This window comes from Clytia hemisphaerica, unplaced genomic scaffold (assembly GCF_902728285.1).
Source record: "Clytia hemisphaerica strain Z4C2 unplaced genomic scaffold, Clytia hemisphaerica genome assembly, whole genome shotgun sequence".
NCBI classification, from domain to species: Eukaryota; Metazoa; Cnidaria; class Hydrozoa; order Leptothecata; family Clytiidae; genus Clytia; species Clytia hemisphaerica.
The window spans coordinates 3,276,512-3,300,674 of NW_027103551.1; the positions used below are offsets into that span (position 1 = coordinate 3,276,512).

The 24,163-nt window shown below is 34.0% G+C and overlaps 2 protein-coding genes across 2 annotated transcripts in view; both read left to right on the forward strand.

Moving 5' to 3' along the window:
* The window catches only part of LOC136800121 (phosphatidylinositol-glycan-specific phospholipase D-like), a 91,251-nt gene that overhangs the window by 58,206 nt on the left and 8,882 nt on the right, over positions 1-24,163 (forward strand). Inside the window, exons 2-5 of the mRNA XM_067056732.1 lie at positions 18,915-18,966; positions 19,400-19,714; positions 20,205-20,425; positions 22,744-22,946. Coding sequence (XP_066912833.1) covers positions 18,961-18,966; positions 19,400-19,714; positions 20,205-20,425; positions 22,744-22,946 — 745 coding nt within the window. The 5' untranslated portion in view covers positions 18,915-18,960. The remainder of the gene's footprint in view (positions 1-18,914; positions 18,967-19,399; positions 19,715-20,204; positions 20,426-22,743; positions 22,947-24,163) is intronic.
* On the forward strand, positions 776-2,063 carry LOC136800287 (carbohydrate sulfotransferase 1-like). The gene has a single exon (XM_067056911.1). The coding sequence runs from the start codon at positions 826-828 to the stop codon at positions 2,014-2,016; it is 1,191 nt and encodes a 396-aa protein (XP_066913012.1). The 5' UTR covers positions 776-825; the 3' UTR covers positions 2,017-2,063.

A 24,163-nucleotide genomic window follows, 5' to 3' on the forward strand; every position in this document is an offset into this window, starting at 1 on the left:
TTTACCTTTGAAATAGAATGAATGCACAACTAAACTTAACAAAATAAACGGACAATGAGATTTATTAATGAGATTTAATGGCTTGGCAGCAGGTTTTAGGTGCCCCCTAAGAATTCAGGTGACCCCTAGGATTTAGGTAACCCCTGGTTGCCAAATATATTAGGTGACCCCTAAGCCAATTTAGGAACAGCTGAGCGCACACACAGTTTTCTCAGAAACACACTTTTTTAGACAGAAGACATTCTATAGTGAAGTTTATGATGAAAGATGAAAGAAAAACAAGCTCAGAAAAAAATCACCAAACATAGAATCTAGCCCCCAGGTCCATCTGAAAGGATTTAGGTGACCCCTAACATGGTTAGCCCTCCCTAGCCACAGGCTAAAATCAGGTACCAAGTGCTGCTCGACCTTTTAACTCCCCCCCCCTCAGACCAGGGGGGGGGGTTCCAGCCATGGATTTGTATACCTATATGTTAAGGGTTGGGTAAATGGGGGAGCCAAGGTTTAAGGGGGAGATCAGGTTGAAGGGGACCTCAAGGTTGAATGAGGGATCAAAGTTTACGGGGGTTAAAGGTTCAAAGGGGGAGCTATAAATCATAATTGACCCTTGAAATACTGTCTTTTTACTCTCTGTCTCGTATTATTATATTCTGTTTGACAAGTCTAGACTTACACAAAGATGGAGGTTTTGGAGGTGAACGAGACTTAAAAACTTAATTTGTTCTTTTCTTACAGGAACTCAAGAAAAAAGACGAAAAGCTCCCTACAAAGATTCAAATGATTGGAAGAAGGTTTTGAAACTCTAATATAACCATTTCAAAAGCAATGGTTCGACTGAAATCCAGAAAAACGAAAATCATCATCATTGGATTGTTGCTATCAATATATGTTTTAATATGTTGGACACAATTTTCAAGCATTATCAAATTTCTACCTGGAAACCTCACCAACCGCAAAACGAAGAAAGCGATATTTATAGTTGGCCCTGGTCGAACTGGTACTTCCTTACTTGGTGATCTCTTCAATAGTCAAGATGATGTAATTTATTTATTCGAACCTTTAAGAGCTATACATCAATATTATGGACGCGATTTCTTCTTTGATGTTGATAGCAGCGCTAACAACCAAGAGAAGTTTTACGCTCAGGAAGCTAAAGAATTTCTTAAAGACATCGTAACTTGTAATTACCAGAAAAAGCATGATCATTATTTGAAATACTTGGAAAGCCCCAAGATGAATCATCGGCGTAGCAAGGTCTTAACTATGGCACCTTTCTGCGACGCTAAAACTCATAAATGTAGGAAAATTGATTCACAATTGATGAATCAGCTTTGTGTGAAAAATGAATATAAAATTGTAGTCAAGGAGTTATCATTTCGTATGCCTTTTGGTCGTATGTCAAGTTTAGAGGATTTAAGTTTACCAGAACATTACCAGATTCTGTTAATCCATTCAATGAGAGATCCTAGAGCATTTTTATTCTCGAAGTATCAATTACATTGGTTTCATGAACAACAACCAAATCCAATGAAAAGAGTAAAACCATTTGTTGATTTATCTTGTTCCCTTATTCGTAAAAATATGAACCATTTTTTAAAAACAACTCATCACGAAGAGTTACATGATCATAGTACCATCAAATATAAAGTTTTGAGATACGAAGATCTACAAACGAACCTAACCTCTCTTGGGAATTCCCTTGAGAAGTTTTTAGGATTCCCAAGTGATATACCTAAATATTTTGAGAGCAAAACTCGAAGTCGAACTCGACCGAAAATCAGGACAACTAAAAAAATATTCTCCAAACGTTTTTCAACTTCACCTCGAGATATTTCAACTGTTAGCGATAAATGGCGGTTGATGATGAACCATGACTTAGTGCAAACTATACAAGGCTCGTGTAATGGTGTCATGAAAATTCTTGGATATAAATCAGTTCATTCGATACAAAGCCAAAGGAATAAATCTTTGCTTTTGTTCAATGGAAAACCACAGATTAGTGCTTTGATTAAATAGCAAAAGATATTTCCGTTTTGTTAAGGCTGGTATCCACTTGCGCGCGCTACGATCGCATTTTTTCGAGCAAAGCTTCCACGCAAAAGAAAATGAAGTAACTCCATTGGTGCGATCTAAAGTAACGGTTGAAAAAAGTTAAAATGTGGTCAATTTTTTTTTCGAGTGCGCGCTACATTTTTATGACGTAATCCTTTTTCCAAGCAAAAAGGATTGAAGCCTAAAGGTGCAATCGCAGTGCGCGCAAGTTGAGACCGGCCTTTATTCACTTTTGGGAAGATCTTTGCTTCCTGGCATACAAGAGGATCTGTCAAGGTTGGTGTATAATTTTTACTGCCTCATTCGGTTGTGATTGACTGAAACATTCATAAGCAGTCTTTTTTCAGGCAATATTGATTTCCTTCATAAATCCTTATATTGAACTTAGTGAAGCAGCAAAGTCTTTTTTGGGAATATAATTCTGTCGGATATTATCTTCGGTATTTATTTATTCTACATAGATATCTGTAAAATATTGAAGTGGTTTATTCCCAATTTCAAGGGTTCAGAAAACTAAAGATTGAATTATCTGCCAATAAATTGAAAACACTATTTTTTCGAGTAAAGTCATCACTAGAAACAAGACAGAAAAGCTATTTCCGATCTCCCTAACTAGGGAATTTCAGTGATTGGATACTTAAAAGTAGGATCCTTTTCAGTCCTAACAAACATACATTAGCTTTTTTTATACAAAGGCCACCGTTGGTTAATAAATTTCAATAATTTTTTTGTTAATATTCAATTTAATTTTGTGCCTTTATCTAATGTTAGTGTATATGGATTAAAGTATTAGCTTTTAATTGTAATATATTACATTCAAAATATTTATGGTTATTTATATACAAAAAAGAATTAGTTTTGAATTTGGTTTTTGGCTATAAAGTCATCAAAACCTGTTATCACCTCTAGTTCTAGTCCAGGAAATGCTAAAAAGTGCTATCTTTCCTTGACGCTACTCTCAACTTTTGTATTGACAATCGCCTCGGTTGTTCGTGTTGGAAAATTTCTTCTAACATGCCTTCTGGTATGGCAACTTCATCGACGTCGGCTGTTTGGAGCCGAGCTGATATCTCTCCATTTTTGTATCTTAGAAGCAGTGCTGGGGAAGATGATAAGCGAAGCCTGGTCAGGTATCGATGGTAAAATGTCACCAAGATAATAAATAAAAAATCAGCACCTATTGTAACACTCATACCAATTGTAATTTCAACTAGCTTTGAGATCCAATCTTTGAGGTATATTGAGATAAAAACCAAAGCTACGATATTGTAAAGGATAGCTATGCAATTCCAAATGAGATACGGTAGGACTGCGTTTCGTCTTTCTTTATTGACTGTCATCGATTTTGACATGACGCAAAACAAACCAAGTGTTGTTAAAATTGACAGAGCTGTTGTCACCATATTTAACTCAACAATTATGGTAATGGTCTTAATAACGTCATCAATCATTAACTCATATTCTGTATGTTTCTTATTTTCACCAAATTTAACGGTTTCGTAATGATGTGAAGTGTTGACAGGGAAATCCCCTTCGATCGTTCTTCGAATCTTATAAGCGTTCCATGAGGACATCATAAAGATGTATTTTGTACCACCAAATAAAGTGATACTAGCAACCATGAAGGTACCCAATATGTATCCTGGTGTTGGAGTACGCTCAAAAATCTTTTTCATTGCTTTCCACATGGTGTTTCTGATTAATTTCGTTGTTATTATGCTATTACACTATTATGTTATTTTACATCGATATTTTGAAATTCAATATGAGATTTATATCTTGTTTCAAAGTTACAATGACCAGCCTCTATGTTCAAATTTTGAAAAAAAAAGCTTTGCCAAAATTGTCTTCACTTTGCAACGAGGAAGTATTTTCCTGACTTTCTGATTTTCATATGGCAGTGTCTTCAAATAAGTATATTTGAGAAATTATTGACATAAATAAGACAATGCAATTGAAATGATCAACCTAATAAAATCTAGATTTCATAAGAAATTAATAGCCAATAGTTATCTTTATAGTTAAGAACCAATGATTCACCCAACAGTTCTAATATTCTCCAAAACTTTTTATCCCTTTTTTCATTTTTGTCACTTTAATATTAATCAGCTCAATATATTTGTTTCTGATTAGGAATTCTACTCAAAAATTAATCTGAGGTTTTCATATATGGTTTCTCTTTGTGACAATTGACATAATAATGAAATATATGTGAAATATATATGTTTTGATTTCAAAATAAATGATAGAAGCGGGATTTCTTTAGGATTTTCTATTGTCGATATTCCCCGTAAATCTATTCAGAAAATTTGCCACAATATATAAACTAACTTTAAAGGTTTTCTATAAGAATTAAAAGCGAATAATGGTATCCGATACACACCGTTATGAAAAATTCAAAGAATCAAAGTTTGTTGTGTAGAGCTTTCCTAATAACTCGTCCTGCAAATACACTGAAAATACAATGCTGCAAATACACTGAAGAAAGTATATATAATAGTGTTTTTATCCTTGTTCTTGTTTCTTTTTTTCTTATAAAGAAGTTTTAAATGACGATATGCTTGAAACTACGAAAATGATAATAAATATTTCATAATAAATTTCGGTACATATGTGTTTAAAAAATAATCAAACAAACTTTTCACACCCATGCTTTTCTCTTTATCTTTATTTGCTATATCGTTACGAAACGTAGGTTCAAGTCAATCTCTAGAGTAGAAGGCCCTTAGAACTCAGTAAAAAATTAAGGAGTAGAAAAAAGGATTTAAATCTCAAAGAATTGTTATGCTGCCTCCTCCCTCACCTCATCAACAAAATCATATTATTATAGATCATGGTTTTTACGACCCATCATGTCATAGAAAAACACTATTTTTCCAGACTTTCAGCCAATCAAATTTGGTCGAAATCTTAAAGAATTTAACAGAAAGTCCTTTTTTTGGGAGATAGAGTCTATTTCCCAGAAACCAAACTGTTTTTTTGAGAGACTTTACAGGGTGTGAAAAATAAAAGGGATCCGCAAACACTAAAAAACACCAAAATTTTAATTGTTGCTCCACCACAACGTCCAAAAGATTATTTTCAATTGATTCCGCTTTTCCCGATTCATTCCGATTTCCCCGATTTCTGAAGACAAATGAAAGCGCGGGAAAATCCTCTAACATGGTGAAGTGAAGACGAAACAGCATGGCGCAGACAAAAGTGAAAAGGAAGAAACTTTTTATTTCCTTTATTAAATCGAGTTAATGATTGAAACAAGGGCAGTTGGTATATGTATTTTTTTTTTAATCTGTTCTGTAAAGCAGCTGAAAATTGATTAGGAATGGAGAGAGTTAGTTAGTTGCCATGACCTCCTCAAAATGTTTCACTTTTTTTTTGCAAAAATGTTGGTGAATAAGCTTTGACAGTTGAATTTAGTCAATTTGAGGGTGCTGATCCATAATCTGAATGCTACCAAGCTTAAAAATCGGCAGTACAATTTGTGCTTAGAAAAATTCTAAGGCCAGAAAAATCAAGAAAAATCGTGTGAAAGATCATGATAGACCTTTTTTCAAAGAGGACGTCCTGTTGAATAATTATGTAGTCCAGCCATAAAAACAATGATAATGTACTGTATCAAGCATATTGTAATAATTATGAATGGTTTTATAATTGTTTTTCTGCTGGACTACATAATTATTCAACAGGGTGGCCTCTTTGAAAAAAGGTCTATTGCTGGGCCTCCTTCAAAATCTGATCCGGCGTGGGGGCACTGATCTTGATGGCTGACAGCAAAGTGCCACTGGAGTTAGAAAAGTGGATCTTATCAGATATTTGGGACCCTGTCAGAAACAAAAAATCAAAAATGTTCCCATTTTCTCCCTGAAAAGTTGCAAAAATGACTAAACTAAATGAAAAATTGAAAAAATTTCTAATTTTCACCCTGACAGTTACATCAAAATGCCTCGAAAATGTCAATATGAAAATTGCGTAATCAGAGAACGTATGTCTCGCTCATTATAAAAAGGCCGACACAAACTTTCAATAATTGGATTGTAACATCGAGTTAAGTCTCTTTTGTTAAGTCACCAGGGGGTAAATAAAACAGACCTTGATACATTTATCGTTCGTTTCAACTTGACGATTCGTTTAAAACTCAGCCTCCTGAATATTTGGGGTAGGTAAAATATGTACAAAGAAATTCATACTTTTCCAACCCGGCAAATCTTTAAAAAAGAAGCGAACAATAAAATATAATTACCCTTTCCAAATAAACCTCTTCGGTGGCGAACGTAGTCTACTCTGACGTAATTGTAAAATTTATGTGATGGGAGTTTGACGTATAGTAATGTAATGTTGTTTGGGGAATTATGAAGTTCTCTGGAATTTCGATTGCATTTATTCAGGTTGATTTTTTATGACTTCTAATGGTACTTTTTCTAACAAGTTTGATTACTCTGTTCTCACACTTATGTCTTTTTTTTTTGCGTCCTTTTCCGTGATTACTTTTATTTATATTTTTAAAGACAGGTAAGAAGGCATATTGATGTGACTGCCTGAAAATTGTAAATTTGGCACCCTGTCAGATATCTTCAAAGCGTTAAAAAGGGACACCCTTACCAGTAGCGAACCAAATTTTGCCTAATACATCCTTCTTGCCAGACGTTACTAATCAATAAAATCAATTATATACCGCTTAAAATCGATAGCTAATCAATAATTAATAGATTGATTAAATATCGATTAAAAACGATAATCGATAGCTACCGTAAGTTGGTCTAATATCGACATCCCTCCTCTAATTCCGACACCCTCCTTTAGAAAAGGGAATAATATGAAAGCTTGAATCACTGATTGGAAAAAGATTATTCATCTCTGACCACTAAGCAAAGAAAAACAGTTTCAACCTTTCTATAAATTTCAACTGATAAAAAGGGTGTTGGAATTAGAGGAGGGGTGTTGACATTAGACCAAGTTACGGTAATCGATACTCACAATTTTTTAGCACTCAATTAAATTGTTACATGGATTTTTAATCGATAATATTGAATACAGAGGCCCGGAAAACCTGAATTACAGAAACTCGAGTTACAAAAACCCGAGTTACGACGAATGTGACGTCACAAGTCTCAAATTATGACGTCATAAGTGGACTTTGTAACTTAAAAAATTTTTTAATGTTGTTTTGTAACTCGAAATATTTTTTTTAAATTTTGTTTTAAAGTTACGTAACTCAAAAAATGAAATTTAAAATTTATTTTCGAGTTACGTAACTCTAAAACAAAATTTTTAAAAAATATTTCGAGTTTTTGTAACTCGAGTTTTTGTAACTCGAGTTTTTGTAACTCGGGTTTTTGTAACTCGGGTTTTCCGGGCCTCACGAATACAGTGTTAATAATTGATAATATCGATAATATATATTAATATCGATACCTCCACCCTATCGATTTTTAATTGATAATATCGATGAAACTTGGTAACGTCTAATGACCGATCGATATAATCTATACTCACAATTTTTTAGGCGCTGATTATTTATCGATTATCATTTTTAATCGATATTCAATCAATCGATTAATTATCGATTAGCTATCGATTTTAATCGATAATTAATTTTATCGATTAGTAACATCTGGTTCTTGTAATCTCGATAACCTTAGTTTAGAGATAGGATTAAAAGGAAGGTCAGATTCACTGATTTAAAAAAGGATGGGTTCCACTCTACCGCTAAATAACAATCAGGGATTCTGACCTTTCCATTACTCCAAGGTTTACAGAAGGGTATCGGAATTAGATAAGGGATGTCAACATTACACCAACCTGAGATCAGTTTGTCATTGTTTTGTGAAAGGTTTGTTTTATTTTAGTTTGTATCTTTGAAAGACAAAAGACCCTGCATGACATTTGAAAACTTGTAGTCTGATAATTTAAAGGAGCTCTCATGGTATGCACAGGGGTTGACATTCTGATTTTCTTTTTACTTTTGAAGCTTTCAATCAGCAATCCACTAGCCATGGCCTAAGAAGTGTGATCGGTTGTGTCCTCAATTAAAAAAATTATCTGAGTTTTCAAAATCGGAAAAATAAATTTTCAGCCAAAATCTGATTTTATCAGAAATTTTATTTGGGAAATTGGGGTACTGGGGAATTTTTTCAATTTTCCAAAATAAGGAAGTTTTGTCGTTCTGTTTTTTACAAAAACAGAATACTTTCAGAAAGTCTAAAAGGTTCATTTTGACTTCTCAATACACAAAAATATAAAAAATGAGTTTTTTAAAAAGGGATCTTCACAAAAATGTAACCGAATCTCGGTTAAATAGTTTTGGTTAGACTAGGCTGTTTAATTGAATCGCTTTAGTAAAAAGTTTAACGAATTTGGTAAAAGTAATTATTGAACTTGGCTTATAAGCTTGTGGAATTTAAGTCCTATCAGAAGAGATGGACAGAATAGGCGTTATCTTAGGTTTTTGAACTAGGCGAAGGTTTGTTCTAAGGCTTCCTCTTATACTTCAAACAAATGCACCAAAATACACTTTTTTTACAAGCAAATCAAATTTTCGGATCAGGGTTGGCGTTGCTTAGCATTCTAGATAATTTTTTGAAAAAATAGCTTTGAGCACCCCTGATATTATACCATATTTATGATGCTTATTGGGTTAAGTTTGCATGCTTAGATTATCTAAAAAGCTTTTACTTTATGAGACTGTGAGAAAAATTAGCTACTTTGAGTCCTCCAGCCTTATTAACCTGGTCGCTTATCAAAAATGAGTAGTTTTGTTTTTTAAAGTCTGAATTTGTTTACAACTGCTTGAATTTCTTTTCAAATGTAGAGTTACAGTATATAATTCATAAAATGATCTCTTTTCTAGGCGTCTTTCATTTTCAAAAAATCTTATTTCTCTAAAAGATTTTTGAACATGGAAAAAACTAACGATTTACCCATACCACTCGTTTAACACAATAAAGTTGTCTCAAAATGATAAAAATTGTAATTTTAGCTTATCTCCCTCTTTGCAAATGTAAAAAACACACAAAATGTGAAAGCCCCAAAGACAATGTATGTAGTTCTAATTCTAGTTGTAGGTCTAAGAATCCCTCTCTCTTGTGAATTTTCAATTTTTCCTTCATCAGCTTTTTGGATAATGTCAATCCCCATTCCTTTAAAAATCCAATAAGTTGAAGGATAAGGCCTTTTGATTTTTTTGAAGGTTTTGTCATAGGTCTTTTTTTCTTATCAGTATAAATTTAAGGTTAATGAATTAAAGAACATTTTTGGTTTCCCTTAACCCTACTCAGCCCAGGCCTTTTTGGGTAGTAAAAAGTCCAGGAGGATTGAACTTCTTCACTCCTAAATCTTTAAAATTTGATAGATATAAAGATAATATGTATTTTTGTACTTGTTGACAAATAAATTAATTAATTCTAGATATAAAGATATAAAATTTTATAAAGATATACAATTTTTATAATAAGTCAGTTTTTTTCTAAAAAAATAATAATTGATACAATTCGTCTTGAAAAATTTGGCTCTATAATAGGGTCTAATTTAAAAAATACTGACCCCATCAAATTTTAGAGGGCAAGAAAGAAATTTTTTCTTTGAAAAATGTCAGGAAAACTTGTAGAACTTCAAGGCTTAATTTCAAGGTTCTAGAGACCCTTTGCCTCCAGTAAAACAAATTTGTCCCCCCAGGCTAGATAGGGTTAAAGCTGTATTTTTTATGGAATAAAGCTCAGAAAGTTATTACCTATATTCATCTTAATTTAAACATTTTTTATTTCCGTGTTCTCTTTAAAACAGCTTAATTACTGTACTTTATACTAATTTGATATCTCTTTTTTCTCTAAGTAGTTGCTTGGATACTCTATTTAAGTGATTTGACAATTAATAGCTACCATTATTATTAAGCAATTAAAACAACTTCTTTTAGAGAAATGTTTTGATTTTTTATCTACAGTTATCAACAAGTTTGAGTTGACACTGTACTTTTGTAAATTCTTATTTGTACTGATGTTGAGATATAATTTTTTTGTTGATTCATTCTGAGTTCAATTTTTCCTGTTCTGTTAAGTTTCTTCAACAAGGTCAACAAAAACATATCAATTCTGTGTCACTGTCTTCTACTCTATCATTTCTCCTATTGCCTGATAAAAGTAAATTTTGGTTTTCATTTGCTTTTTTGAAAAGAAATAATTTGAATACTCTAGCTAGAGAAGGATGTGACGTAATTTTATTTCTTAGCTATTAAAGAAATAAGGTTTTTGTTTTTTAAAGGTTTTGTTTTTACTGAAGTATCTTTGTCTCATATAACTGTATAAGTCACATCTATAGTACAGGTACAAGTGGGACAAGATTAGAAAAAGGTTTCAAAATATCAGAAAATGACATAAATGCTTATAAACGTATTATATTTTACTGTAAATTTCAATGGCCCCTCTGTTTCATTGAAAACATAACAGAAGCTTCGACTTCCTTTCTCCCAAGATGCTCCGCACACTTTTCATTGCATTTGTGCATTTGGTCTCCACGGCTGATCAAACACTGTGATGCAAATGAAAGTGTTCAACGTAGGGCCACAAGACTTGTCGGTGGTTATAAAAACCATTCATATGAAGAACGTCATGAACCTACCCAGCCTCAAGATCCTGCATAAAATCGGAGACATGGTAGAAGTATATAAACATCTTAATGTCTATGATAAATCTTCCCTATGTCAGAAACTCATTCTTCGAAATCGACCTCAACATAAGCACAATCTCGAATTAAAGAGGAATTTCGCTGAAGACGGCATTAGAGGATACCAAATGAATTCACTTTACTATAGGAGCATTGATACTTGGAACGGTTTGGCAACCAATGTTGTAAATGCACCGTTCGCAGGGAAATTCAAACTAGAATTGAAAAACGAATGGAATGATAAGATCTATAAATTGTAAAGATGTAAGATTGTTTCATAGAGGTCAATAGACCTGAGAAATACACTTCTATAAATTAAAACATCTCAAATAGACCTCACTATGTTCGGCTTTTTCGAAATATTTTCGATGAACCTCGATTTGTTAATCCTAAATCACCCTCGTAGTCATGGTATTAGTACAAATTACGTAAAGTTTTGTTGCTGTTTTTTGTAGTCAAGCAGAGACTTTGTTTAATACTTTAGTAAGAACATTTTTTCGAAGCCTTCGGATGTTCTTAACTTTTTAAGTTTCAAGCCTAAAAATGTTTTTTACATATTCTTGTTTTCTCCATTTTTTGAGTATTTTTGTCCATTTTCTTAAGAAATCGGGTCTTTTAGAGTCTACAAAGCCTTAAAATGTTCTTAACATGTTCTTAACATTTTTAGCTATCGATGCCTTATGTTCTTCTATAGTTTGTTCTTATTAAAAGAGACGTGTATTAACGAGCTATACTCGCCTCACCGAATGTACCTCGAAGTGTATCATAAAAGAAACTCCTCAGTAACCTGGAAAGTTCATTTAAGAACAGTACTGATTAAGAAGCGAGATCATTGCCACTTTATGTTTTTCATTAACGTTAACAAAAGTCAGGGTATACGGTAGCGAAGTTATACTCAATTTTTTTATATTTCGAAATTACAGTAACTCATTTTTCGAAGAAACAAAATAAGTCTACTTTAATTTCCCAATGATCTAAATTATAGACATTTTCGCGCTGAGGTTTTAAGTTTACCTGAGTCCATCGAAAAATTCCTTGTTGTCTATAGATCAGTGTTGGATTTTGATAAAAGATGACTAGAAACTAAAAGAAATGTATTTTAAAGTGATGATGTAGCATCTTTTCACTTTCACTTTACTGTTAAAAAAGCGTACTGTTTTAACCTTTTGTTTTAAGTATTGACATAATCACATCTCATTACATCCTTCTACTCTTATTCACGTATTGTAGTTAGTTGGGGTTAGAAGTTTTATAAGGTTAACACTTGACTCTAATCTGTTTTATGAGTATATTAGTGATAACGGTTTAATATAGAAAACGTTATAATATACTCAGACAACCCTACGGGTCTAGAATCGCTGCTGATGAAATCGAACATATGTTAAATATCTTAATTTTTTACAGGTTTGAATATAATATTTTCTTACTTCGTGGATCGTTTCTCAAAACCTTAAAATATTTTTTTTTCAAACGGTGTGAAATCTTATATTTTGAAAACAGATAGTTTAGTTTTGTGTTTGTGTTTTGAAAGTAACAAATCTATCCACACCGAAAGTTTTTTTGACTGGTTTGGTATTACTTACTCTTTTACTGATTAAAAACTAACTGAGAGGATAAAAGAGTTGAAGTAGATTATTGATACAGTATGTCAGTGAATTTTTTTCTTCATATATTTTCTGTATAAATGTTGTATTTTTGGGTCAAGACATAGGGTTACATAAGGTACATGAGTCCGATTCATCCGAGGTATAAAATGATTTTTTCTTGTAGTATGAACCATTGTAAGAACCAATGAACATTGTTGTTGAGACTCAGTCGTTTATTTTATTAGTGGTTTTATTTATGTGTATTTCGACCAATGATTTACTTTTATCCGACCGATGTTCTACGTAAGGTGGCAGATATAGATTAACGGTTATGCTTGAAATATAGAACTGTGGTTTAAAGTTTCAGATAGCCCACCTGACTACTCATTGTCTGTGACATGAAAATAAAGCAGGATAAACCAAAATGAACGTCAATTTTATAAGCATCTTATCTCTAGTCTCTCATCTCTTTGAATACAATTTGATTGATGTAACATCTCTTTATTTTATACTCATCTTTCAAGCTTTTTAACAACACTGTTTTTGATTTTTTTCTACTTTTATGCTTATTTATGTAAAAGCTCAGACTTGAAATCGTATATGTAACAAGGGGTTTTTGTCACTTTTTCTACAAGTTATTTCTTGCTAATATAAATATAATTATGGGTGGTCAAAATGGTGTATGTAGCGAATTTATGTATTGAAGGATATCGAAGGCGACGGTAAGTGAAGTCGACGCAAAACAAAGTCCATAGTTGATGTACTGCTTTATATCGCCTTTGCTCACCTAAACAAGCGATAGTATTTTGGTCTTTTTACCGTCGTTGAGAAAAGTCGACGGGGATTTTGACGATATGTCAACTTTGTATTATACCGTTTCCTTCGATGAGTGTAGCCATGAAATGATCAACGGCTAGAATATAGCCTTTAAGGATTCCACTTCGATTAACTTCGATTAACTTCTAGGAACTACTGGGTAAGAGAGTGCTGAGGGAAAACCTAGTGAAGGGTATTCTGTTCACAGAATTTTATTGTTTGTTTAAGCTAAAAATAAACAAATTATGTTAAACAGAGGGTATTTTTCAAATAACAATTTTCTATATGATTTTTATTTCAGATAACAAAATGCTTAAAGGTTTTAAAGAAGAAAGAGATAAAAAAAATTAAGAGAAAAGACGACATATAAAATGGCTGCTAAAAATTGGAAATATTTTAACAAGCTTGACTTTGTAGCGGAAGAAGGTCGACAGGACATTTATCAGTGGTACGAGGGTAGACAACGAAAGTACAAAGGGTTCCGAAAATCATTACGCGTATTTCGTATTTTTGCTTTCAATGGTCATCTTATTCGAAGTTTCTTTGAGAATTTTAATTTTATGGTTATCCTACAAATTGCGATCGCTGCTCTAGTAACTTACGCGTGTAAGACGTTAAATATTACGTACGATGTACACGTTAGTTTGTATATTTCACCCATCGTTTTCCCGTTAGCTTTCTCAATCAACACTGACTTTCAAAGGAAAGAGAAAGTTTTGAATGATTTGGCGCTCTTTAAATCAAGCGCCATGATGTGGATATTTTGTATGCGTGATTGGCGTGAAGCGTGTTCTTTTGATGATCATTATATGAAAGCATTACGTAATAAAATTAAAGGGTTAATGTTTCATTTACGAGAGTATTTATTCACAGAGAAACTTGATCGGCGTAAATTTATCGTGAGAGTTATTTACGAGGATTTGAGCGATACGAACCAAATCAATGATAAAGTACGGTGTAGTCAAATGCCCACAAGTGCACCTTTAGTTTCAAGAACAATACATTTTGTTAGCATGATGTGTTTAGCGTTTGAACGTCTCCGTGTCATTCGTGAATACCGTTCGCCACGCTCAATCCGGTCGTTCACCAAAGTGTTAATTTTCTCCTTGCCCATACTGTTGAGTCCATATTATGTTTATTTGGGACAAAAACTAAACAACGACTGGGCGCCTTATTATACGTGCACAATGGTGGCGTTTGTGTTTGGGGCGTTACAGGGCGTCCAAGATAAACTTGATGATCCATTCGACGGAATGTCGGAAGATGACATCAAGCTAGATCGTCTTGATGAATGGACTTTTCATTCATTAGAAGCAACTTGTCACCGATCATACAAAATCGGCCGTTTTCAAGTTTCGTCGAATCCGTCAGCAACGACTGTCCCTTCGAATATCGATCAAACTGATTTTAACTATCCACGAAAAACTACTTTTACATCTGTACCGTTTCCAAGAGATTCGTATTTTACTAGACCTAATTTTGCTAAAGGCGTGATGGGCGGAACCCCCGCTGGAACGCCCCGTGCCCCTTTTGAAGACGAAGACGATTTCGAATTCCACCCTTACGCGGGTGTTTTACATAACATTAAAGGCAATACAACTATCTTACGTGGTGGTCAAATCAAACGAAATTACAAGAGCTACGACGATCTAAGCTCTCATGCTAGTACAACCATGACCCGCGATTTAAGCGCTAGTAGGCTTTCTAGTCGAGTTAGTTTTGCCGATCAAGTTCTGGATGATAATCCCGGACAGTCTACACAACCAAACGGGGTGTTACCGGTTGGTCGAATGTCCTCTGAATCTTCAACAAACAATTTACAATCTATGTTCCAACTTTCGAAACCTGAATCCCTGACTAATCAAACTGGGACATCTCAAAGTCTGAGGCAACAAACTTCCTCCCCTCATCACGAACCAGAAGTACCGCTATCCGGAGTCATGTCTTACCTTATGAACATGAGATTGCAACAAGAAAACGGTGGCAAATCAAGGAGCAGATCTAACTCATTGAAATCAAGTTCATCAAATCACTCTATAAAAAGCAGTCACTCAAGTCCAATTCCTGCTATTGAATCTAGAGAGTCACCCAAACCATTGTTCTTCATCGGGGACCCACCAAGTACGTCCCCTCCTACCAAAGTGCGCCGGAGACCTTCGTTATCGCGTAGTATATCAATGCCTGAAACACAAGATTTGGAAATGACTGAAAAAACTGCTCTAAATGTTGTGAATAATGGTCGCTTCCAAGTCAATGGTAGATCCAATACCCCGTCACCTACAACAATCCTTCGCCCATCTTCCATTGCTGCTATTAACCGATTTGACGTAAACCGGTTATCCGATCGGACTAAATCACGGTTTCAAGTTTTAAAACGACCGATATCACCCTCTAGCGAACCTTTATTGTCAAGGAATCCCCGCACTAGTGATGAAATCACTTTAAGTGACGATGATAATGTCTTCCCGACTGTAAAGGTGATTCCCACCCATAACGCCTCGAAGGGGATTTCCTCAAAAGAAGTCCCCCGAAATAAGGAGGAAGATAAAAAACAAAGTGATTCCCCAGTTCAAATGAGTGAAGATTTAGCAAAATTGTTTCGACATAAAAGTTTTCATGATACCACTTTTTGAGTTTTCTTGAGATATATTTTTTTCTGTATATGATTTCATTTTGAGAAATTTTGATAGTCTTTCCTACGTGTTTGTAAATGACATTGAAAATATTTTCTAGTATTTTATTTCTAAGATAGTCAAGAGGTCAATACTAAAATCCGAAACATATAATGTAGGTATTCGGGAATATTTTTAAGAAAACTGACATCTTACTACATTTTTACAAAAAGGTTTTGAAATTTCTGGCGTGGAGACCGTGTTATTTTGAGATTTTTTCAATAAATTTCATTTGAAATTTACCTTGACACCTAAGAACTATACTTTCAAAAATGATTTTCAAAATAAAAAAGGGACAGATTATCGGTAATTCTTCTGCCAAATTTACCAAAGTTTATCACGTTTTCACCTTTATCATTTTAGTATTTTGGTTCTTAACGATTTTTCATTTGTTTTTATGTACACTTTTTTTTATAAGAACCAGTAAATTTTTGTTGAGGTTCGGCTGTTCTTATTTTTTTGGCACTTCGAGCCTCAAATTGTTCTTAACCTGTTCTTATTTTTAGGGCAAATTTGGGGGTATTTTTGGGTTTGAACCCTAATTTCATTAATTTGGCCCTTATTTTACCTAAAACTCAGCAACTCCAGGCTCAGGATTGTTCTTAAATTGTTCTTATTTTTTGGCATTTTTGAGCCTCATTGTTCTTATAAAATTGTTCTTATAAAAAAAAAAAGTGTACAACCATGTCATGCCTGTCATGTTAAAAAACATTATGATGTTTGAGATTTTGATTTTCCAAGATAGATTGAAGGATACAATGGACGTCAAAATTTTTTGTTTGTTTTTTTTTTCACTTTATTTTTATGATATTTATGAGGAAATATAGTATTTTTGATAATAATTATTTCTTACAGAACAAGAGTCTAAAATCAGGCAATTTAAAATGAACTCGTTGGGTGACCAGAAACTAATTCCATCACATAAATCTTAATGCTTTTTTTTACAAGCCAGTACCTTGAGGCCAAAGTTTGTCTTATTTTGTTCTTAATTTTTTCAAAAACAGAATGGAGGTATTTTTTAGGCTTTATTATTCTTTTTTATACCATTCAATGAAACCCTATTTAATTTGCTCAAAATTCAGCTTTTCCAGGCTCAGCTCTGCTAGCTCGAGTTGTCAATTTTCTTTTGCGTTTTTGTTCTAATAAAATAGAATGATATGCTCTTTTCGCCTGAAAATTAGAATTTTTTAAATAATATAGTATTTACAAAGTCAGAGTTAATATTTTTATTAGTTGAGTTTTGCTCGTTAAAGCATAATTATTTCAAAGACCATTTCGAGTTCAAATTGAACCGAGAAAATTGTCCATAAGACTTATTTCCCGAAAAATTTTTATTGCACAGCAAAGAAAGCTTTGATTATTTGATCCAAAGCTCTTGTGTCATTCCATGATACATTTGTTTTCTTTTTACTGGCTTTTAACCATGTCAGTGTAGAGTAAAGAGCATGAAATTCTGAAAGAGGCGCGAGGTCGGGTAAAACTTTCTATTTTTTTAATTCGAAAATATTTAAATGATTCTTGTTTCGGTATATTTTAACCGGAAAACCCCTTCAAACTATTCGCTTGATAATTTTATTCAATACCCGGGATAACAGGTTAGGGTAAAATAGCTGTATGTCTAAAGCTAAATAAAGTCCATTTTAGTAGCCTGTACCCATAGCGAAATTTTCGTCTAAATATTTGTCGGTATTTCCCCAAGCCTTAAAGTTTTTAAATCCCTTTGTGATTTATAATATAAGTATGATAAAATCGCATACCTCATGAACACCAAACGAAGAATGGGTAGATAGTCCGTAAATTTAATCTGGGTACTCACCCCCTTTGTTCTTTCAAAGAGTAAAATTCTTTAATCCCTGAGATGGTTGGATAGGTTTGAAAAAGATACCCATACTGCCTATGCACCCAATACCGAACCACTTTCCTAAGTACTGGGTGAGGTATGCAGAAATACAATATTTGAATGATCGCTTGAGGATTTCATGGTTCAAATTGATCAACAGGCCACTTCGTTTGTTTATTTCAGTTGAGAGATACATAACTGGAGAGGTTGCTAGTTTCATCGGCGGGTTAAATTACCTTTGTTTTACATTGCATAATTACATTAGTAAGATTATAATAAACATGCATACACAGACCCGGCGGAAGCGGGGAGACTTCAGCCTCCCCACTTTTGAGAATTAATGAGATTTTTGTGATGAGATGAGATGCTGTGACGAGCATCCTTTCTAATTTTAGATATTTCACTTTTGAATTATGGGCTACTGAAGAAGAAGGATGATATATATTTTGTGAGGGGAGATTTCTCATCTGAAATTTCTATTAGGGTTTATCTAAATCAAATGCACCTATGTGTGAGTTTTTTGTTATTTTCAATTGAGTCATTTCCAATCACAAATTTCCAGTTGGATGATTTGTCCAGTTAGGGAGAAAAAATGGGTCATTTTGGAAGAATTCTTGGGTGCTGGGTATGTGCGGACGGTAAGAGTAGGTTTTTTCACCTTTCAAAGTCTCTCTTAGGGTCGCAAAAATCATAAAAATTTAAATTAGTCTCTCTAAGGGTCGGAAAATTTACGATTTTTAGAAAATGTTTTTGAAAAAGTCTCTAAGGGTAAGGAATTTTTCAAAAATCGAAGAAAATTTTTCAAAAAAATATCTCTAAGGGTCATCTTTTCAGCAAAGATCAGTCTCTCTAAGGGTCGGTTTTTGGAGGTCCTATCCGCAGATAACCCTCATCCGCCAACCCTAGTACCTTGGCGCTTGGGGTAAGGGAAGTTTAGCAGCAAGATAAAAGAAAGTAATGATTTCTATTTGTTTCATCAGAAATCAAGTTATCAACATGAATTATCAAAACAAATGTGACGTCACACATATAAACACACGAGGGAGTCACAAGACGTACATAGAGGAAAGCTTCAACATGGATTGTCAAGTATGCTGTAGAACATGAGAAATCACGTCATGTACGTTTTATTATGAACTGCTGTTGCAGAAATGACATGCAACTTATTTTTGTTTTAGCTCTCATCAAATTTCAGTGTGTGCTGGATTTTTTACTTTTTGTATGTTTTGTATAGCGATCTTTATCCATATGGTTTTGTGTACTAGTTTTTTATCATGGCTTTCTTACTTTTCTAGGTATATCAGAAACAGGGAGAAGAAGGCTTTAGCACACAAGCAAAATGAAGGTAATTTTCTTCTTAGCTGAGCAAGTTAAGGCTCCTTATATCAAATCATGCTGTAATGATCTTGAAGATTGATGTAGAGGGTTTTTTCGAAAGCGCACAAACAGATCAACTTAGAGTCTCTGCAGCACATTCTATCGAAGGAAATGTATCGTCTAAAAGTTCTGTATTAACCTTTGCACAGTCAATTTTCTTCATTTAAAATGTGCTGCAAAGACTTTAGGTTAGTCTGTTTGTGGTTTTGAAAACTACAGTCAGCTTGGACCTCTACTATTCAAATCATTTGGCAATATGAACCAAAACATTATAGTCCCCTCAGCCACAAAGTATCGTCTAAAGTACTCTCCATAATTCTCTAGTGTATAAGAAATTCGCAAATCCGCATCTCTTCATGATCGAGTCAAAAAGACTAATTAAAATCGCTGTTTATCGTCAGGTGATGCTTGCAATCGCATTCCTCTTATCACTTATGAAGACCATTCATACATGTGGTACAAGCACTCATATCAGTATTGCACACGAGGCTGCAACATTCTATCAAGGTCCACTGGATGCTAAAGTAGACTATGCCTCGCTTATTCAAAAACATCAAGACGCCTTTGTGGCAGGAAATCCATACCCTGATGCAATGTATCCGTCCGTCTGTTTTGGTGGCAAATACCATGAAGTAGCGGAGGATACACATTGGGCACCTTTCCTGAATGCAACTGTCAATTATATTCGAAGGAAATATCCACAACCGTGGGACGAGGTATAAGAATATTAAATGAAACTGACCAGAAAACAAGAAGACACGTCTTTTTATAAGAACATCCAATATTCTTGAATCCATCTGATGTTCTTAAATTTTTGTGTTTTAGGCCTAAAAATATGTTTAAAATGTTCTTAAATTTGACCATTTTGTGAGTAATTTTATGCAATTAGCTAAGAAAATGGATGTTTTAGAATCCATAAGCCTCGAAATGTTCTTAAATTGTTTTCAATATTTAGGCAAAATAAGCCTTTATGTTTTTATATAAGTTTGTTTCTATAGAAAATACGAAATGTAATATTCTTTGAAAGTGCAATTCATGATATTCATGACGTAATGTTTTCTACGGAAATACCCCGGTTTTAGCCAGTAGTGGCAAATTTAAACTAGACTTGTATAAAACTTGCCATTAATGGCAAAAACCGGGTTTTTTCCGTAGAAAACATTACGTCATGTCTCTCATGAATATCATGAATTCCTTTCGTTTTAGGCCACAGAAAAGTTGGTCGCATTCACTTTCGGTTACATTTCGCATCAAGTTGCGGATATTTCGTGGCACAGTTTGGCTGGTTTCAAACAAGGGTTTATACAAGCTATGGCCAACGTCAATTTTCATGGTGTTTTTGATAAAGCACATACCGATGCGGATATAGGAGGGGATATGTTGACACAATTTGATAATTCAGACGATCCTATTGGCTCCAATACATGGTAAGATATAATTTTCAAAGGTTGACTTTTCTGCTATAAGGTTTGCTTGGAACCGCTAAGGCTTTTAATCGGGATTTAATCTTTTCTTAATCGCGATTAAGTCCGTGAGTTTCGAACAACTGTTAATTGGCGCTAATCGTAATTTAATCCAGACTTGAGCTAATTCTGCGTGGAAGGGTGGTAGGTCAGCTCTATCACTTTAAGGCTAGGTCTTCAAATTGAAGATAGAAATAGCGAACTTGACAACGGATAGCATTGCCTTTTCGGCTTTCGCCAGCGGAGACCTTTTAGCAAAATAAGTATGTTTACCACAGCCATTCTGGGGATGTGATTAGCTCCAATACAATAGAACCAAGTTTATTTTAAGAACCAAGTTTATAAGAACATAAAAAAAACAAGGCCAGCTTCAGCTCAGAAGAAATTTACAGCAAGATTTTCAATTAAGAACGTGTTTGAGAACATGTTAGGCTGGAAATTACCAAGAAAATAAGCACATCTAGCCTTAGCCAAAATTTAGGTGTTCTAATAAAAAAACGTGTACATGTTGAGTGTTTATTCTACTAGTACAGTATTCTGACGATTTCTTTTTAGATTTCCCATTCTCACGATCTTTCACTGTCTTCAGAAATGTACTCCTCCCTTGACATTACTCAAACGTTGACTTCACTTTATCAGAAAGAGAGCTCAAAGTGATAACCTTTTTAGGAGATGAGCTGGAGTTTTTGCAAGATGCTTAACAATAGGGAAGACGCGTTCTTTAGAAAAAGTAATAAAATCGTTTGTATCAACATTTAACGTCATTCAACGAGTCATGAAAGAACTTGTAAAAACTCCGGCTTGTCCCGTTTTTAGCCGTACTCGTCACACATTTATCAGACATTACTTAACCAGTACTTTAAACATATGAATGAAACTAGTCAAATTTTATTTTTATTTTTGATATTATTTCAAATATTATTTCAATGAAAATTAGTGTTGTTTGTTGGCATGATGTTTATTGCCGTCGACGTTGGAATTGACGGCGTGAGAAAAAGCCGGCGACGGCTGATCTCAAACGACGTGCTGAAATGCCTTGAAACAAAGCGACGAAGGATGCCAACTTGCTGTGAGATGATTTAGTTGTTAGTTCGAAAATCAACTTGTTTTTCTCGTAGACAATCTCGTTGGCATCTTGAAGGTTTTCTTTCAACTTTGCGATCTCTTCATTTCGTGCTCGTAGCATTTCTTCTGCCTGTTTCTTCTCCAACAAAAAAAACATCTCTTGGTGGACCAACTTTTTACCCAATGTCACTTTCTGCACATCAAGTTGCCATTGCATATCAGAAATTTTCCAGTCTTTGTAAGCAATCTCGTCATTCAGCTGTGTGATGCGAGCTGAAAAGTTACGAGGTGGTTTGACAGGTGCAGTTTGTGTTGATTTTGCGGCAGTATTGGTCACATCTGGAATTCGGTGTTTGTGTTTTTCGTCAAGCAATTTCAAGACATCATCAGTCAACCAAGTCATGAAGTTCTCTCCTTGGCTTGGTTTACATTCTTCTGTCTTCAATTGATGACTTTCTTTCGATTGATTTTGTTGGTCGAGCAACTTCAATACATCTCGTGTGAGAAACGAGACGAATTTCTCTTCTTCACTGAAATCATTATTCTTGATCATTCTTTGACCAGGATTCCAAAAAACGAGGACACAATCCTCAATTTCAAAACAAGAAAACGTTTCTTCTTGTTTACACATTGTTTTCTTGTTAAATTTTCACTTTTAACTTGATATCGATACACTTGAATACTCAAAATACGCACTAGATTTGTCGAAAATACGAGCGAACTCTCTTTTCAACAATACTTAATCTAGAACTGAATTTCTAAAATCTAAACTCTGTTTCATTAAATTTTCTTTTTATTTGACGTCAAATATTATACATGCAGTAAGAACTGACGTCACTTTTTCTCCAATCTGCTGCATTGATATAGTGCTCATGAGCCTCGACTTCTTAAGGCTATATCTGCCCTATTGGATCATTTTTAAGATTTTAGTTCCCGAGATCCTAAGCATCAAAGTCTTGAATTTAATGTTAAGACCCTGAGTGAAGCCTCAATCTAAATTCCAGAAGCACCTATAAACATTTATGGTTATGAAGTTTTGACAGGGAATTTCCTATTCATGACGTAACGTTTTCTACGGAAATACCCCGGTTTTAGCCAGTGGTGGAAAATTTAAACTAGACAAAAGTTGTATAAAATTTCCCACTACTGGCAAAAACCAGGGTAGAAGACATCACGTCATGAAGATCATGAATGGAATATTATGACTCTGGTTATAGGTATGTTCCAGTTGACGATTTATACGAAATCTATAAAGAATTTTATGGTGGTAATCAAACCATTCCCAAAACTGTCATCGAACTGTGCAGTGAACTCCTTTATATTGAATACATAGCGGAGAAATTTGCTGGTGCAAAAATCTTTAAGCCGTTTGTCAAGAAGTCACCTTTCCTTTTGAATCAACTGGATAATTATTTTCTGGGTAAGTTTTCTTCCCCTAATAATTTTTTGAGAAATGTTATTTTTTTTAAATTTTCTGATAGATTACTGATTTTTCATTCTATACCTCCAAATGAAATTTTGAGTGCATTTACCGGCCATTTCGAACTTAGAAATTTTCAAAAATTCACCTTCAAACCTAACCTGTTTGCCCTTGCGGTGTCACAAAACCTTAGGCTTTCCATTATCAAAATGCTTCCTACGGAAATGTTTGTTAGTTAGACCATGGCCAGACTATTTATGGCAATCATGCAATTCTTAACGTACTATGCTTCAGTGCCGTAGCAACTGGGGGGCAAGGGGGGGCTATGCCCCCCAATAATTTTTTCAAAAATGGTTATTTTGCAAAATGCAAAGTTTTTCTTTTTTAATTTGTCATAATTGTCTTTTATGTGCATGTTTTGAGTGTATTTTTAGGCAATCTAGAGCTCAATTTTCAAAATTCCCCCCCTCGGGCAAACCATGGTTGGCCCTCGCGGTGTCACTAAACTTCAGCCCCCCCAATATGGAAATGCTTCCTACGGCACTGTACTTCGTAACCGTAATCTTTCAGAGAAAAACGCTTATCAGGCGATACCAACTTGATTAGTTTTACAGGCCCGACCGACCCTGAAAGTCCAAAAAATCGAAATAAAAATAAAATTAATTTTGGTAGTAAAGTTTTTACAGACTCCCAAATTTTAAAAATCTTTTTTAGTTTTTCCAGGGTTTTGAGAATTTTATGTTAAATTTTTCATTTTATACACGAATTCGAGCTTTTTTTGTCTTTTTATTTTTTATTTCGCATTTTTGTCATGATGTATTAGTTTTTGCCTTCATTTTAGGAGATTTTAAATGAAATTCTACTTTTATTTTTATTTTTTTCGCCGACCGACCGACCGACCCTTTTCTTGGGTAGCTTGGCCCGTAAAACAACAAATTGAATTGGCCTCGCCTAAGTTGGTACTCTAAAAAAAGCAAAAATAATGGAAGGGACAAATTGTAGCACAAATTGATATTACTCCGTCACAGTTATCGCATTATCATATAACACCCATATAACTGTATTATACGGATTATAAACGAATCTAGTCTAAAAAGATGGTAATTTTACTACTAGAACATTCGCTTCCAGAAAAATCAGACTATTCGTGAAATACACGTATTTTGATGTTAAGTTAATAATCATTAATAAACAAGATTTTCCAAACCAAATGCACT

Excerpts from the sequence above, each read along its gene's own strand:
- LOC136800287 (XM_067056911.1), top strand. The coding sequence starts at position 826 with ATGGTTCGACTGAAATCCAGAAAAACGAAAATCATCATCATTGGATTG.